Consider the following 16,689-nt stretch of genomic DNA (forward strand, 5'->3'; position numbering starts at 1 on the left):
CGAGGCCTTAAATCATATTCTCTGAGGCGATTTCTTATTGTCTGAGTGCTAATTTGCACCCCATGAGTTTGCTCAAGCTGATTTTGAAGGAGGCGAGCGGTTGCCAACCGTTGTCTCAACGAAGAAACTCTCAAGTAACGTTCTTGAATGGCAGTTGTTTTCCGTGGTCTACCCTGTCCTGGTCTTCGGACATTCATACCTGTCTCCCTGAATTGCTGCAACATTCTGGACACACTTGTATGGGAAACTCCAAACCTTTCTGCAATTCTTGTGTATGTCCACCCTTCTTCTCGCAAAATTACCGCTTGGGTACATTCCTCTTGGGTCAAATTGCGTGTTCCGCGTTGCATAGCGATCGAGTGTAGAAAATCAAATGAAAGAAAAACTATTGATCACTAGAATTGATCGAGAACAACTGATTTCAGAATGGAGCCAATACAGTCAAAATCTGATAATCTCATCTTTTTTTATTCCTGCTGGGAAAAAACATCTGTATTGAAGAAAAACGTTGGAAGTGGATAACATATGCATGCATAATTCTGATGAAAATAATTATCATTGAGAACACCTTCAGTTGTAGCATAAATAAATAAATTTGAGATTTCCATAATGTGCGTTAATTCTTTTGAGCAGTGTATTTCAAGTATGCATAGGAGAAAGAATAAAACTGCCGACCAGTGACTATTTTATCACAGTGACAGCTTCATCACTGACAAAGCTCACCGATCACTCAGATTGCAGTACAACCGCTAAGTCGGCACTATTTTACGATGAAATAATAATAAGTTTATTTACCAAAAAATAGATGAGAATATTACTTTCGGACCAATCTGTAAAGTTGAAAGTGATTTAAAGTTATACGCTGAGTACGGTCGATTCCGTTAACATTTGAATTTTTCTCCTAGCCCAAAATTTACAAGAATTATCGACCGATCGGGCACTACCGACTCTCCTAGTATTATTAAACTATTTATGAACAAGTTACAAGATTATTTCACATCATATTTATGAACAAGCTGAAAGGAAATAATAACCCATTGTGTAGAACCAGCAGTCTTTCTATCGTAAACCACAACAGATGTCGATAATTCCACATCAACGGCATGAAGCGACTAGAAACGCATAGATGTGGCACAAACTCGCGGATACCCAGTCGCAGCCTCTCTCTCATTCTTACCTGGCGTGTGCCGAGAAGGCATGTCTAACAGAAGAACGAACTACTACCTGTTCGGGAACCGATAAATCAAACGATTTCCATTCGTCCCACGTACACGTCATTGAAGAGCAAAAATGCACGAAGAAAACCGCCGTAATTGCGCCAGAGAATTTTCCTCTATACGAGAGTAGTGCAGCAGCCGGCTGCACATTCTGTATTTCTGAGTTGAAGAGGTGTAATTATCGATATTTCGCCGGGGGGACAAAAAGAGCTCCATTTAATTACGGGGCGGGCGAACAGGTTCAAGTGTCACCCGCACAACTTATTAACGGCATGAAAGAAGTTGTTAGAGGCTGCGAGCTTAGATATGCGGAGGCATGATGTAGGGTTTTTTGCAGCGTCGACTGAAAAGTTCGTTAACTGTTCGAAGAAGGTACGAGTGAGTACAGTTCGGTGTTTGGGGATTGGTAGGTGATGAAGTTTTTTGGATTGCCGATGTTTGGTTTTAACGTTACGGTTGGGCTGAAACTCACAGTAATAAACATAGATAGAGGGAGCGTATATATGTCATTTTCTGTAAGCAATTTTTGTCCTCTACATGAACTATCAAATTTGACATGAAGGGCGCGGAAATGAAAACAAATAAATGATACGATATTTCACTCAATTCGCGAGTTTTTTCACAAAGAACGCACTTCTTATGTCCCATAGTGGATCATATTTACTCAAAATATATTGAAATAAATACCTGAATATATCGGAAATTCAAACTTCAAGCGCGCCAAACGACGTGAAACAACCGATGACACTAGAAGAGCAATAATTGCCAAACCTTGGATATCAGCAGGTTGATACAGAAAATAATAAATATTCCGCTTATTATAAATTCGACAATTAGTATCATATAAATATCGGATTCCAAATATTCAAATTTGCATATTTAATCGGGAATCACTCGAAAAAATATATTTCATTCAATATAATATACATTCATAACGATATAGTAAAATTGTGGATTTGAAAATATATCACAATCCGACAACGTAATCTAACCATGATGGGGATATGTGAAAATTGCGTATTCTCCTTCTATCTTTTTTTATTTCTCTATGGGCTGAAAAGTTCGTAGGCTACGATTTATCTTTAGCTTCATAATAGGCCTTAGTTTCTGCGATTACCTCTTCGTCGGCGCTGAATTTCCTGCCAGCGGGCATTCTCTTGATGGCTGAAAACAGAAAAAAGTCGCTGAGGGTCAGATCTGGAGAATGCGGTGGATGCGGAAGCAATTCAAAGAACGATTTATGCAATTTTGCCATCTCTTTCATTGATTTGTGACACAGTGCATTGTCTTGATGAATAAGCCTTTTCTTCTTCACGTGAAGTCCGCGATTTTGCCCTTCAAAATGCTATGTTGCTCTAAAGAGTCTAACGGTACAGTAGCCTCCTTTCCCCTTATTGTGAAAAAATAGACTACGGAGTGCTTCGAATACGAACAACTTTTGTCGGATTTGGTCCATCTTAAAAGACCCCTAAGGTCTACAGGCTGTTATAGGTTCCAGTTCATATGCATATGTCCAAGATTCGTCACCAGTCAATCTCATAAACGTCTTTCGAAGCACCGCTATTAACTTTTTTGTCATTTCTTTGCACCAATCGACAGCCTCTTTAAGAGCTATTGTCAAATTACCAGGGATTCAACGCGAGCAACTTTCTTTACGGCCAAATGTTCATGTAAACCGAATGTGTGCTAATGGAACTAATGTGCAAACATGCCTCTATCTCACGGTATGTTACATGACGATCTTGAATTTGCAATTTTTGCACAGAATCCATGATTTGTGACAAAACAACTATCATACTTCGTGAAATTTGGTTTTTTGATCATTTTAAACCTAAATATTCAAGATGAAATTTGGGATTCAGATGTGAAATAACCATTCCAAGCGTCATCCTTTTTTATGTAGATCGCTTTATCAGTAATAGATTAGAAAATTTAAAAAAAGATCTAAAAAATAACACCCGATATTTCTGTAACAACAAATCCGAGCAAGTTGAGATTTCGCAAAAAAATCGAAAATTAGTTAGTTAAGATAAAGAATGGGATTCGTATTGATCGCTACTCCAGAATCATAGTAAATTCAAGTATAATATCGAAAAAACCTTATAGTGTAGTTACTATAACTTTAGTATGTCCACTGTGAACTCAAAAAACTTATCAAAATAATAGACATATTTCGATTTATACTTTTATGAGAAAGTTGTTGGTCCAATAGAGATTCCAAGCAATTCATGGTCCAGCTCGATTTCAAGAATTACATAACGAAATCTTTACAAATTTCAGCCTTCAGCCAACATTTCACCATACGCTCATCCAAATTTCAAAATATAAATGCGATGATATAATAAGTGTAGGCGGCGGTCGAACTTGGGACACCCAATTGTATGAACCACACGAGTAAGCAATTTTTCGATTACAAAAAAACCGGCCTACCAAAACTCACGCCGTTAAGATCAAATATCCTGTTGTCATCAAGACGGCCTCTATATATCGCTTTATTTTATCGTTAATATGTTTATCTCAATGATGTATTAGGTGCACAGAGTAATGTGAAGTATTTCAGGACGTTGGAATACAATCAAAGATGTAGTATTAGGTTTCACGAGCGATACTCTAATCTCTATTTCTTAATATGGTAAATAACAGAGTGTAGATTTTCAACAGCGAAGGTTAAGGTTACGCATTGTCACCATAGTTGTTTGTGATGAGTTCAACGAATATTTTGCCAAGACTGGTTATTTTTTAGAGCTGCATGCTTGAATTCCTCAGTGGAATATTTTAAATCTGTGGAACATGAAAACCTTCTTCCGAGTAAAGGAACAAACAATTGCTTTGGTTGTGTTTCCTACTGAATGCTGATTTTTGAGTGTTGTAAATTGATAAATATCTAGAATTAAAGCGAGAATTAAAGGTTTGGAGAGAACATCAATCTATAACATTTGGGCATAAATGAAATATAAGTAACGGGTGTTTTTTTTCGAGGTATATAACTTTAAGTTGGCATTACTGTTCAAGATGGCGACCGATTTAACAGCTGTCAAGTGATTTATTCTCAGTTTGGTTTGGCAATTCATCATGAATAGACTCACGCCTGAACAACGCTTGCAAATAGTGCAATTTTATTTCGAAAATAATGGTTCTGTGCGGAATACGTATCGCGCACTTTATTTTGTTTAGCGATGAAGCGCACTTCTGGTTGAATGGCTACGTCAACAAACAAAACTGCCGCATTTGGAGTGAAGCTAATCCCCAAGTGTATGTCGAAACACCGTTACATCCAGAAAAATAGACTGTTTGGTGCGCTTTATGGGCTGGTGGAATCATTGGTCCGTACTTCTTCAAAAACGATGAGGCCAGAACGTTACAGTCAATGGTGATCGGTATAGAGCCATGATTACTAATTTTTTCATTTCTGAATTGAACAACCATGATGTCCAGGAGCTGTGGTTCCAACAAGACGGCGCAACATATCACACAGCTCGTGCCACAATCGATTTATTGAAAGACACGTTTGGTGACCGCCTAATTTCACGTTTTGGACCTGTGAATTGGCCTCCAAAATCTTGTGATTTAACTCCGCTAGACTACTTTATGTGGGGCTATGTAAAGTCATTGGTCTATGCGGATAAGCCAGAAACCCTTGATCATTTGGAAGAAAATATTCGCCGTGTTATTGCCGATATACGGCCACAAATGTTGGAATAAGTCATCGAAAATTGGACGTCCAGATTGGACTACATCCGAGCCAGCCGTGGCGGTCATATGCCAGAAATCATATTTAAAATGTTATTCCACAAGATTATCTTGCAGATAAATAAAATTCATGCCAATCGAATAATCCATCGTTGTTTTATTGCAATTCAAAGTTCTATAGCTCTAAAAAAAACACCCCTTATTAGGTGTATCAATTTGTGAACTCATTGGTTGAATACAAATTATAATTATTAATCTACAAGGTTTCATAAACATTGCGAACATATTCAGGAGTAACTCTGAGTTATTTGGGGTAGGAAAGCTCCTCAGGCCCTTATCCTGAAATGATTTCTCGATATCTTCGAAATAGCTTGAGACTCGGCTTGAGAAATTTGAACGAGATTTGGTTGAAATGGGCTCCTCATTAAACTGATTATTTCTCGTTGATAACCTCGTATTAAGCACCTACAGCGGCGTGCATACTGGCATTGACTTCAATACTTTCGAAGATAAAATAGTACGCCAGTGCTTTTTTCCAAAATTATTTTTATTTCTGAAGCTCTTATTCAATTGAGAATAGAAAGAATCTCTGCATTCTCCCTCTAGGATGTTTTTCTTTTCAATGAAAAATTGAAAAACGTTTGATATTTAAAAAATCGAGCAATAAATTTTATGACATTAAAAAACTTTTCGAATTACAAGAATTCTTGAAAATTGCCGCCTACAGCTAGGATGAAAGATATCAGTTTTCTAGAGCCATTTCGAAAATATCGTTGGAGATGTTATTTATTTGCATTTCCGGTAAAAGCCTACTGGTACTTTTCGACTGCGAATCACTGAGAGATTAATGTCTTGAATTTGTTGCTATGTTTATGAAACACCCTGTATACATATTCGATGATTTCTGAGATGTTTTCTATGTTTACGTCAATACATTTCTCGAACCCTTTGCTTTCGATTAAGAAGTTAACATATTTCCTCCTTTCATCCATATTTTTATGTACTGTTTGTCAATTAAAAAGTCTATTCTCACGAATTGATGATTATCAGAATAATAGTGTATCAATTAATATTATAATCACTTACAAGCTCGCCTAATCACGTAGGACTAGCCGGAGCTAGGTTTTTCCTTAGTTGAATTCGATTCAAGTTCGTGAGAACTGCAAATTTGCATAGATCGATAAGATCTATTGTAAAAACGCGATATGTTCATTACATACATATAGGTTGAATGGATTGTGAGATCTATTTTATTATGAGAACTTGGGGGTATGTAAAACTTGAATAAGCATGTATGTGAACTTACTAGAATTGAAAAGAATAATTTCTCTATAATTTGAATGCGTTTTTCTTTTCATACAACACAATGATGTATTATCTTGATGACAGTTCGTTGCAGTTTTGTGGCAAACAAAGATATTCTATATTACGTATTTTTTTTCGACAGATTATCATTAGAGCTACATTCTCAAATTGTTTGGAATAAATAAATTCAAGTTTTTTTGAAGTTTCATATGCTTTTAAAACATACCTCTTTTCATCGTTGAAAAGTAGAAATATTCTATGATTCTGTTGGTCAAAATAAGACGTTATTGCGGTTATTGTACGTTTGAGAAAAAAATTGTTTTTTATGCTACTGGGGGTTATGGTGCGTTTTGAACGTGTTGAGCATCAACTGCCATGAAATATCACCTTTATATTATCATTTAGGTATTCGCATTCAAAACAAATGATTCCGCATGTTATGCCCATAAACCATGTAGTATTACGAGTAATAGTAAACGGTTAAAAGGCGTGCTGCAGAATGATTTCCACATTTCATCAGACTGTGCCGAATAATTCCGCAGAGTTATAGCCCAATGAAATCGGGTCTTTGAAAAGTCGTTACTATGGAAATGCAGGAAATACAATAAACTGTCACCGAAGACCATTTTGAAATGAATCAATTCGACTTGAGCGCTTTAATTTCAATTTTATGAAAGTTTACGAGCCATTCACGAACGTAGAAAAAGTATAGACTATTGTTAGATAGTTACATAGGCTTTCAACTTTGCTTCCGTTGTTTTTTTTCCGAAATTCGAGGCTTTTTTGTAAAAAACTGGTTATATTTTCATGATTCAAAGTATTGTCCATCGTTGGCCACTATTTTCTCCCATTTTTCGGGCAGCGTACGAACCCGAGATGAAAAAAACTGATTATCTTTTGAAGCGACCCACGAATCGATCCAATTTTTTATTTCTTCATAAGACTGGAAATGCTAGTCAACCAGGGTATGCCATTGATCGAAACAAGTGATAGTCCGAGGGAGAATATGTTTCCAAGTATGTCTTGACCACATTCGCAACATGGGGTCGAGCATTGTCATGCTGTACAATTACTTTATCATGTCTCAGGTTGTATTGGGAGAGTTTGTCTTTAAATGCTAGTCACAAACGCAAATTGCGTTCGATAAGGATCGCCTTTGATTGTTTCAGTCGGTTTTAACAACTCATAATACACAACGCCGAGCTGGTCCCACCAAATACTGAGCATGGCCTTGGAACCGTGAGTATTCGGTTTGGCCGTCGACGTGGAAGCATGGCTAAGATATCCCCATGATTTTCTGCGCTTGAGATTATAGTGAGTACGTAGAAATCTGATCCGTCTTCGCCTTGCAAGCAGCTGTTCACAAGCAAACAAACGCCTTTTAACATATTTCGGCTTCAACTCGTACGGCACCTAATTTCTTTGTTTCTGAATCATTCCCATGACTTTTAGGCGTTTTGAAATGGTTTGTTGCATCACTTCGAATGATCCTGCATATTCTTGTTGCGTTTGACACGAGTCTTGATCAAGTAATGCCTCCAATTCTGAATCTTCGAAAACCTTCTCTCTTCCACCGCCATGCCGATCTTCGACGTCAAATCACCGTTCTTGAAGCGTTGAAACAACTCTCGGCACGTTTTTTCACTAATAGCGGCCTCACCATAGGTATTTGAGAGCATTCGATGAGCCTCAGCCGCAGATTTTTTCATATTAAAGCAGAAAATTGAAACCTACCGCAAATGACGAGAATTTGGCTCGTAAGCTTACATGTTTAATCGAGAATAACTTTATGATGCAGACCAAATCGACTTATATTTCGATGGCGTTATGTTTACAAATACCTAAGCTTATTGTATGACATCTACGATCTATTTATTTCGACTACCACTTACCACTTACCGCTATAGCGATCTATTGCAAAACGGCGGGAGCAAAGTTGTACACCTAATATGTTCGTAATGTTGCTTTTCGTACACTATTGTAAAAAAACTAATTTCAATAAATAATTATACCTACATATTTAACGATTTTCTGACCAATTCTCGGTTCTTTTCTCACAAAGTATAATAAAAACGAGAATACCAACGCCAGGATCATCTATCTATTCGTGTCAACGATTTGATCGTAAACGAATTCATCTAGGCTCGGCAGTGTCGCACGTCCAGACCGCAAGAATTCGAAATACCGCAAGAGCTCGAAATTTATTTACTCGGGGACCCATCATCGAAAACCATTAGGCAAATTCCTCGACCGCGACTCTATCGAGGTAGGTGTCTGGTATCTCGTCGCACAGTCCCCACGCATAGGGGTGAGTTCCCCCTGCAGCTACAGATAAACAAAGATTAGGAGGAAATATGATATCTTAAAATGCGGGCCGGTTTACGTTTACTTCTTTGACAAAAGGCGCGGTTTAGGTCGTCTAAGTCTCTATATAGGCCCGATTACCAAGCAAATATTACGTTTCTCGGTTAATAAGCAAGAAATTCTGATAGAGCCGGGCTAGACTGGCATAGGGGCACATAAATGTGGAAGGTTAACACTTGTTTATTGATATTAATTCGTATATTCGATTTTGGAATGAGTGGAACACTGATTTTTGAAGTTGTTAATTGAGCACAATTGGCGTAACGTTAATTTTCCAAATTGTGAGTGCCTTGGGGAAATATTTGGTAGTTATTTCTCTAATTCTGTGGCAAATTCGTTTATCCTGCTATATATTGTAGAAGGAAATTTTGCGGGAATATCTCAGATTCACACAGATATCATGGTTATATTTCATTATTATAATTATGTTGGTACTCGAAACTCTGTCAAATTTTTGATACAAAAACACTTCCGACAACCAACATTTTTTAATTCAAAAGTCAATCAACGATATTTATGTTTAGGTTAGGTTTATCTTGAAATTTTTAAAACAGATTGTTATTTTGACTTTATTGCGTAGTTAACAATGTCATTATTGAGTACATTGCGCCCTTGAGCATAATCTGAATACTTTACGGCCCTATAGAAACCTAGACATAACTTTCATATCTATTTAATAAGTTCTATACATCCTGTATAAGTTTTATCCAAACAAATACAACTAAACAGGTGGATTTATCTCATGTTTATTGTTTCATTATAAACTAGTCGAGCATATATTTACTTTCTCTAATTCTGTGGTTATTCCGTTCATTCTTCCACATCTTGTAGAACAAAATCGTGCGAGAATATATCAGAAACGCACAGTTTTCATGGTTATATTTTATTATTCTATGTTGGCACTCCGAACTTTCCGCTACGGCTTTATCTGTCAATTCATCAAATTGCCTTAAAGAAATTAGTTCTGCCAACCAACATTTTTCAATGCAAAAATCACTAAATTATATTTATGGAAATATTTCATTAATTTCAATGAAAATGCAATGAATTAGAGAAAATAATGTATAATACTCGTACAGAAGGCTCATTCTACCACTCGTTCATTCCAAAACTCGCCACTTCGTGGCTCGTTTTTGAATTTTGAACTCGTGGAAGAATATCAATGCCTTCTGCACTTGTATTATAAATAACTATTCCCACACTAGTGCAAGAAAGAGCTTTTGACTGGATATTGCGATAAAGTTGCACTATTGTAACAAATACAATATGAAAAGGAATGTTTACTTCCAATTGTTGATTTTCACAATGTTTATATTCTATGGTGAAGATATTCTCAATGCTCCAAGTGTATTACTTTACTATGATTTATATTATATTTATAGATTATTCACGTGTTAGACGTGAAAATTTTGAACGGAGGTTGATTTTCTTACAAATACAGAAATTTTTTCTTGTTGAAGCTTAAAACACCATATTATCAGGTTTTCGGAGTTGAAATATGTTTTTTATTTGTTACATAATTTTATTGCTTCAATTTTATCTTCTTAATCAGTCGAATTAAAAAATAAAAAATAAAATAACATTCAGAAAACGACCGATTATAACAGATTTGTGAGGTAATATGAAAGATTATCCAGAACATAGTTTCAACATTTGAATGATTGCTGAAAATTTTATTTTTGAACATGTACCTATTAAATCGATTTTAATTACTTAAAACCTATTTATTTTGTAAATTTGTATATTATGTGACACGATTTTGGTTTGCTTTTCTAACGTAGATTCACAAGACGAATTTTCAAAAATATTTTGATCAACCTGCATAATGTATCCAATATTGAAGCAATATTTTGGGTAATTTTTTATATTACCTTACAAAATGGGTCAAAATATACGTCAGTAGGAAATTCTCCCTGAGTTGATGATACGACCTGTCCAAATTTTTGAAAGAACCTAATATCCTAATATGAACAAAAATTTTTGAACAATGTAGAAGACCAATTCATCAAGCAATACGATCTATAAGAAAAATAGAGGGTCTTTCATTCGAATAGAAAATGATGTACAACTTCCGGTCTAACCGGAAGTTGAATAACAAAAAAATATTTCAGCACAAAAGTACACGTGCCGAAACTATTTTATGCCAATTGTCAGAACTGAATTTCACTTGGTTTTCAGAAACGCTTAATTATAAACCTTTTGTAAATGACCCTGTATACGAGGTGTTACTTAAATACATGCTCATATTTAAATTTCATTTTAAGAAAATTTCTCATATGAAACGAATGACTTGAACGTCCTTACTTATGAGATGCTGATGTAAATAACAATTCATTTCGGAATTCGTATTCGATTCTGAACGAATTTGATTTTTTGATTATAAAGGGTGTTTTTTTTCGAGGTATATAACTTTAAGTTGGCATTACTGTTCAAGATGGCGACCGAATTAACAGCTGTCAAGTGATTTATTCTCAGTTTGGTTTGGCAATTCATCATGAATAGACTCATGCCTGAACAACGCTTGCAAATAGTGCAAAATGAGATTGCCGTTGTTCCCGATTTTCATTAGCGAATTTTGTTTAGCGATGAAGCGCACTTCTGATTGCATGGCTACGTCAACAAACAAAACTGCCGCATTTGGAGTGAAGCTAATCCTCAAGTGTATGTCGACAAACCGTTACATCCAGAAAAACTGACTGTTTGGTGCGTTTTATGGGCTGGTGGAATCATTGGTCCGTACTTCTTCAAAAACGATCGGTACAGAGCCATGATTACGAACTTTTTCATTCCTGAATTGAACAACCATGATGTCCAGGAGCTGTGGTTCCAACAAGACGGAGCAACATGTCACACAGCTCGTGCCACAATCGATTTATTGAAAGACACGTTTGGTGAACGCCTAATTTCACGTTTTGTACCTGTGAATTGGCCTCCAAGATCTTGTGATTTAATTCCGCTAGACTACTTTCTGTGGGGCTATGTAAAGTCATTGGTCTATGCGGATAAGCCACAAACCCTTGACCATTTGGAAGACAACATTCGCCGTGTTATTGCCGATATATGGCCACAAATGTGGATAAATAAAATTCATGTCAATCGAATAATCCATCGTTGTCTTATTACAATTTAAAGTTCTATAGCTCTAAAAAAAACACCTTTTACAATTCAACCGCTATGTATGAAAAAACATCTTCTGAAAAAAGATTTTTCCATACTATTATTAGTCTACGAGGAACAGCCTGTATAGATTCGTTCCGGGGAATCTAAGGTCAAAAGCTTAGGTACTTTCCCAACATATCTACCCCGATTGATAAACATATATTCCCTCTCGTACATTTTTAAAAGTGTCCTTTCAACCGAGGGTTGAAACAGTTTTGGCCAAGCACGTCATGTAGCATCCGAAAACTGTCACGCATCCCCCGAAATTGGTAGCGTTCCTTCAGTCTAGAAGCCCTATCAATTACCCACCACTGTCTGAACCTTCCTGAACAAGTGATGAAATATATTAAGTGCGCTCCCAGAGGCGTCTTACTCGTTTGCATATGGCCCCCTTTTTTTTATTTCAAGAGGATCCAGACGGCGGTGCATTTGAACAAGTGGTTTTATGATTTATACAAAGCGGGTATCCAGCATGTTCTTGTTTCAATTAGGAAATTTGGTACGGTAGAAGATTTGGGTTATTTATCACTACCTACTGTACATCGAACTATCAGTGTTTTTCTTTGAGAGGAAGAACCATTTTTGATTTTGAATTTTCAGTGTTTTGCGTTTAGTATTTTCAACAAAATTCGAAAAATTAATCTTTCTATTCCTCCAAAAAATACAATTTGAAGTAATTAAACTGAAAAAAAAATTAATACAAATTTTTGTGTTTTTGAAATTCGAACCAAATAGTCTTTGGATAAAACCTTGCAAAGTTAGAATTTTTGCCAAATTTTAATTTATTATCTCTGAGAGATAACCCTCTGAAATTCTTCGACCTCTCTTGAAATGTTAACAGTTTATGTTTGGGAATGGTTTAAAATAAAAAATGAAATAAGACAAAATTAATTTCGACTAATTTAAATGTTCTGTGGCTTCGTCAGATTAGCTTATCTTAAATTTCAAAAAACATCTCGAGACCAACTTATATAGGTTTCTAAATTTGAATGTTAATCGAAAAATCTTCGAAAACTAAAAAGGATCTATTAAACTTTACATTGGACATTTGCCGCCTGTGATTTGAAAACTATCAAAAGATATTCAATAAAGGAGACGAGTTAACATTTATTTGTTCTGTCATAATATTGTGTTTATATCGAGAGAATCTAATAGTGTTAATCTTGTACTTTTATGTGCCATTATCAGTATAACTCCTTCGTTTTTCATGTATCTTCTTCTTCAATGATTTTGTTTTAGGATATTTATTATTGGATGATTAATTATTTGTCTTCATTTTTAATTTCCTTTAATTGGGTAATATACCTGTTGGAACTGAAGGGTTATTATTATATTCCTGTTTGTCCAATGTAAACCATAAGGCAATCATTGCAAATCAAATTGTAGACTCTGGATTTATTTTCCTTCTTACTTTTATCTTCGTGGTTTTTTATAAAAATTTCCAAATCATTTAAAATATATTGTGATTGGTCTTATGGATATTATCTTTTATGTTAGAGCATGTTGTACTTTTTTTTAATTCTTTCTTTGTTTGTTGAAATTTTATCGATAACTAATGGATTGTTAACATTATTAACTGCGATTTGTTTGATTAAAATAAAGTTTTTTACGAAAAATCCATAATTATCCATTATTAATTATCCTTCGAATATTAATACAAAAAATATGTTAAATTTGCCGTGCTTTGCGAAATTAAATCAGATATTTCTTAGGTAGAAGAAATAACAAACCTTTTTGTAAAATTTATGTTGTTTTCATTTTGTCTCCTTATATTCTACCAAAAAAATATTGCGAACTCCCGTGAATGAGGAAATGTACTGAATAATAATAACTTACATTACAAAGGACGTTCATAATGAAAACAACATCTTGGTCACGTCCAGAATGGAACGTGTTAATTAGTCTTAATTGGACGTGGCCTAATTAAACTGCGTTCACATTTAAGAGAGAATAACCAGCGTTTTATAATGCCAAAGACTGTCATTAAAAATTATCAAATGATTCAATCTTCTAAAAATAATCCATTGAACTAATTAGAACTTGAAACCAATTTTCGTCCACACTGAAGCAAAATCGACGAAATTTTAAACAATTTTTATCTGCAATCTAAAATATTTCGTTTTTTTGTTTCACAAATTCTCATTTGCATTTTTGTTTCAGACATGGTTTTTCACCGACACTAACGACTATGACTTCCAGAAAATGACGAGTAAGTAAAAATTAGAGACTTTGTTTATTATATCTTACCTACTAATGTTATAAAATTCATTCATACACAGTGTCTGTATAGTTATTTATAATACAAGTGCGGAAGGCATTGGTATTCTTCCACGAGTTCAAAATTCAAAAACGAGCCACGAAGTGGCGAGTTTTGGAATGAACGAGTGGTAGAATGAGCCTTCTGTACGAGTATTATACATTATTTTCTCTAATTCATTGCATTTTCATTGAAATTAATGAAATATTTCCATAAATATAATTTAGTGATTTTTTCATTGAAAAATGTTGGTTGGCAGAACTGATTTCTTTAAGGCAATTTGATGAATTGACAGATAAAGCCGTAGCGGAAAGTTCGGAGTGCCAACATAGAATAATAAAATATAACCATGAAAACTGTGCGTTTCTGATATATTCTCGCACGATTTTGTTCTACAAGATGTGGAAGAATGAACGGAATAACCACAGAATTAGAGAAAAGTATGGAACAAATTCATTTTTATCTAAACAGACCATTCTGAGAAATAATCCTGAAACACTTCGATTTTTTATTTCAATTTACCGTATTTTGAAATAATAATCTAATATACAGGGTGAATTGCCTTCGAGTAATGACGTCACCGTATTTTTTTTAAATGGAACACCATCATTTTGTCTCAATTTTCGGATTACTCTAGCATAGCTAATTCCAAAAATGTATCACATGTTGATTCCAATTGGTACAGGGTGGACAAAAATACAATAGTTTTGTGTGTGCTCATAAAGTAACGCGAAACCTTCTTTATTAGTTAAATAAACAATATTATCAAAAATACTTATTGTCTATAGCGGCAATTGGTTTGAATGTAACACCCTGTAGTTTGTTACATTTTTTGATTAATAAAAATGAGCTGTTTCCAAACATGTTTGGTACTTGTGGTCTAGCAGACAGACTATGAAAGAAATTATTTCCTATTTTAATACATTTTTATTAATCTAAAAATGTAACAAGCTACAGAGTGTTACATTCAAATCAATTGCCGCTAGACAATAATTATTTTTGATAATATAGTTTATTTAACTAATAAAGAATGTTACGCGTTACTTTATGAGCATACACAAAACTATTGTATTTTTATCCACCCTGTACCAATTGGAATCAAAATGTGATACATTTTTGGAATCAGCTCAGCTAGAGTAATCCGAAAATTGAGACAAAATGGGTGTTCCATTTAAAAAAATGACGGTGACGTCATTATTCGAAAGTAAATCACCCTGTATATTAGATTATTATTTCAAAATACGGTAAATTAAAATCAAAACGACGTGTTCCAGGATTATTTCTGAAAATGGTCTGTTTAGCTAAAAATGAATTTGTTCCATACTTTACGGACTTTACTTTATTCAAGCTAACTATAAACATAAACATAATGTACTCGACGTTATAGCTACAAAACGAAGTATTTACATATTTCATACCTTTATTTGATTATAGAGGAATGGCTGGATAATGAATGCCAACAATATTTGAGATCATGAATACGAAATAATGAACATGTTACAATATATTCAATTCCAATTCAAACAATGTATTTACGTAATGAAAGCGATTGAATTACCTTTTCACTTTACCTCTCTCAACACTTACATTCAAACGGCACATTCCATTTATCCATTTAGAGAATATTTCAGTGATAGGACGGATAAAACAGGAATTATTTCACTCGTAAAAAAATTATTATTCGAATATTTCTGAATAAAAGGATTGTAAAGTATGATGCTATCTGCTCCACGGTTTGCACAATTGGAAACTAAAGTCTGAACATTTCTTTGTTTTAGATAACGATTGAATTGAATAAATTATATTACGTATATGGAAGAAATAATCGAGGAAATAATGTAGCTAATTCATGATATTGATTATGAGTCAGAATAGCATCTGAACATAATTTTGATACTTGTAGGAGGGTTACAATTTATGTATTGAAATAGAAAAATAAACGAGCGATTTGATTCGAAATATTTTCACTGCATTTTCGAAATATTTTCGAGTCAGAAGATGGTAGTTCTAAAACATGCGTTTTGAAAGCCTCAACCGCATCTTCGGGCAATGAAAATCGTAGTCCACGAAGTTGATTTTTAATTTCTGGGAAGAGGAAGAAGTCATTCGGTGTCGAGTCGGGGCTGTAAGGCGGATGATATATTAATTTGATTTTCTGTGTGTCCAAATTTTCATTCGTTGCATTTGATGTGTGTGAGCTCGCATTGTCATGATACAAGATGATTCGTCGTTTTGGGTTTGTTTCTCTCAATTTACCGCGAATTTCAGGCAAATAAATGGTTTTATATTACTCTGAATTAACGATCTTTTGATTTTCAAGAGCCACAATTGCCACAAAACCAGTTCAACGAATCAGCCATATCTTACTCAGCACGAACTATCTTCAAAAACGATACGAAATCGTTTTTACCCGCATCGAATCTCCACGCGAAACCAAAAAACCTCTCAGACCCATAAGGCCAGAGCGCTATAAATATTCATAATCGATGCAGCATCCAGGTCTTTATAAATTTACGCCGCCTCTGAAGACTCAGTTCCGTGGAAAAAAAATGAATAACGATAGCCCGGGCATGGAAAACTCGCCGAAAGAAGAAAAATGCAAATTCGCCTGGCATCATAGATCACACTGGATGAATCCCGCGCGTCGCGTATCTTTCAGCGATATAATCTGCGGCACAACGACACGTTCAAGACCGT

The 16,689-nt window shown here is 34.9% G+C and overlaps 1 protein-coding gene across 1 annotated transcript in view; it reads left to right on the top strand.

Annotated features, from left to right (window-relative positions):
* Positions 1 to 16,689, top strand: part of LOC123679797 (fringe glycosyltransferase) — a 159,064-nt gene that overhangs the window by 10,933 nt on the left and 131,442 nt on the right. Inside the window, exon 3 of the mRNA XM_045617287.1 lies at positions 13,896 to 13,944. Within this exon, the coding sequence (XP_045473243.1) occupies positions 13,896 to 13,944 (49 nt within the window). The remainder of the gene's footprint in view (positions 1 to 13,895; positions 13,945 to 16,689) is intronic.

The sequence above is a fragment of the Harmonia axyridis genome, chromosome 5, assembly GCF_914767665.1.
Source record: "Harmonia axyridis chromosome 5, icHarAxyr1.1, whole genome shotgun sequence".
NCBI classification, from domain to species: domain Eukaryota; kingdom Metazoa; phylum Arthropoda; class Insecta; order Coleoptera; family Coccinellidae; genus Harmonia; species Harmonia axyridis.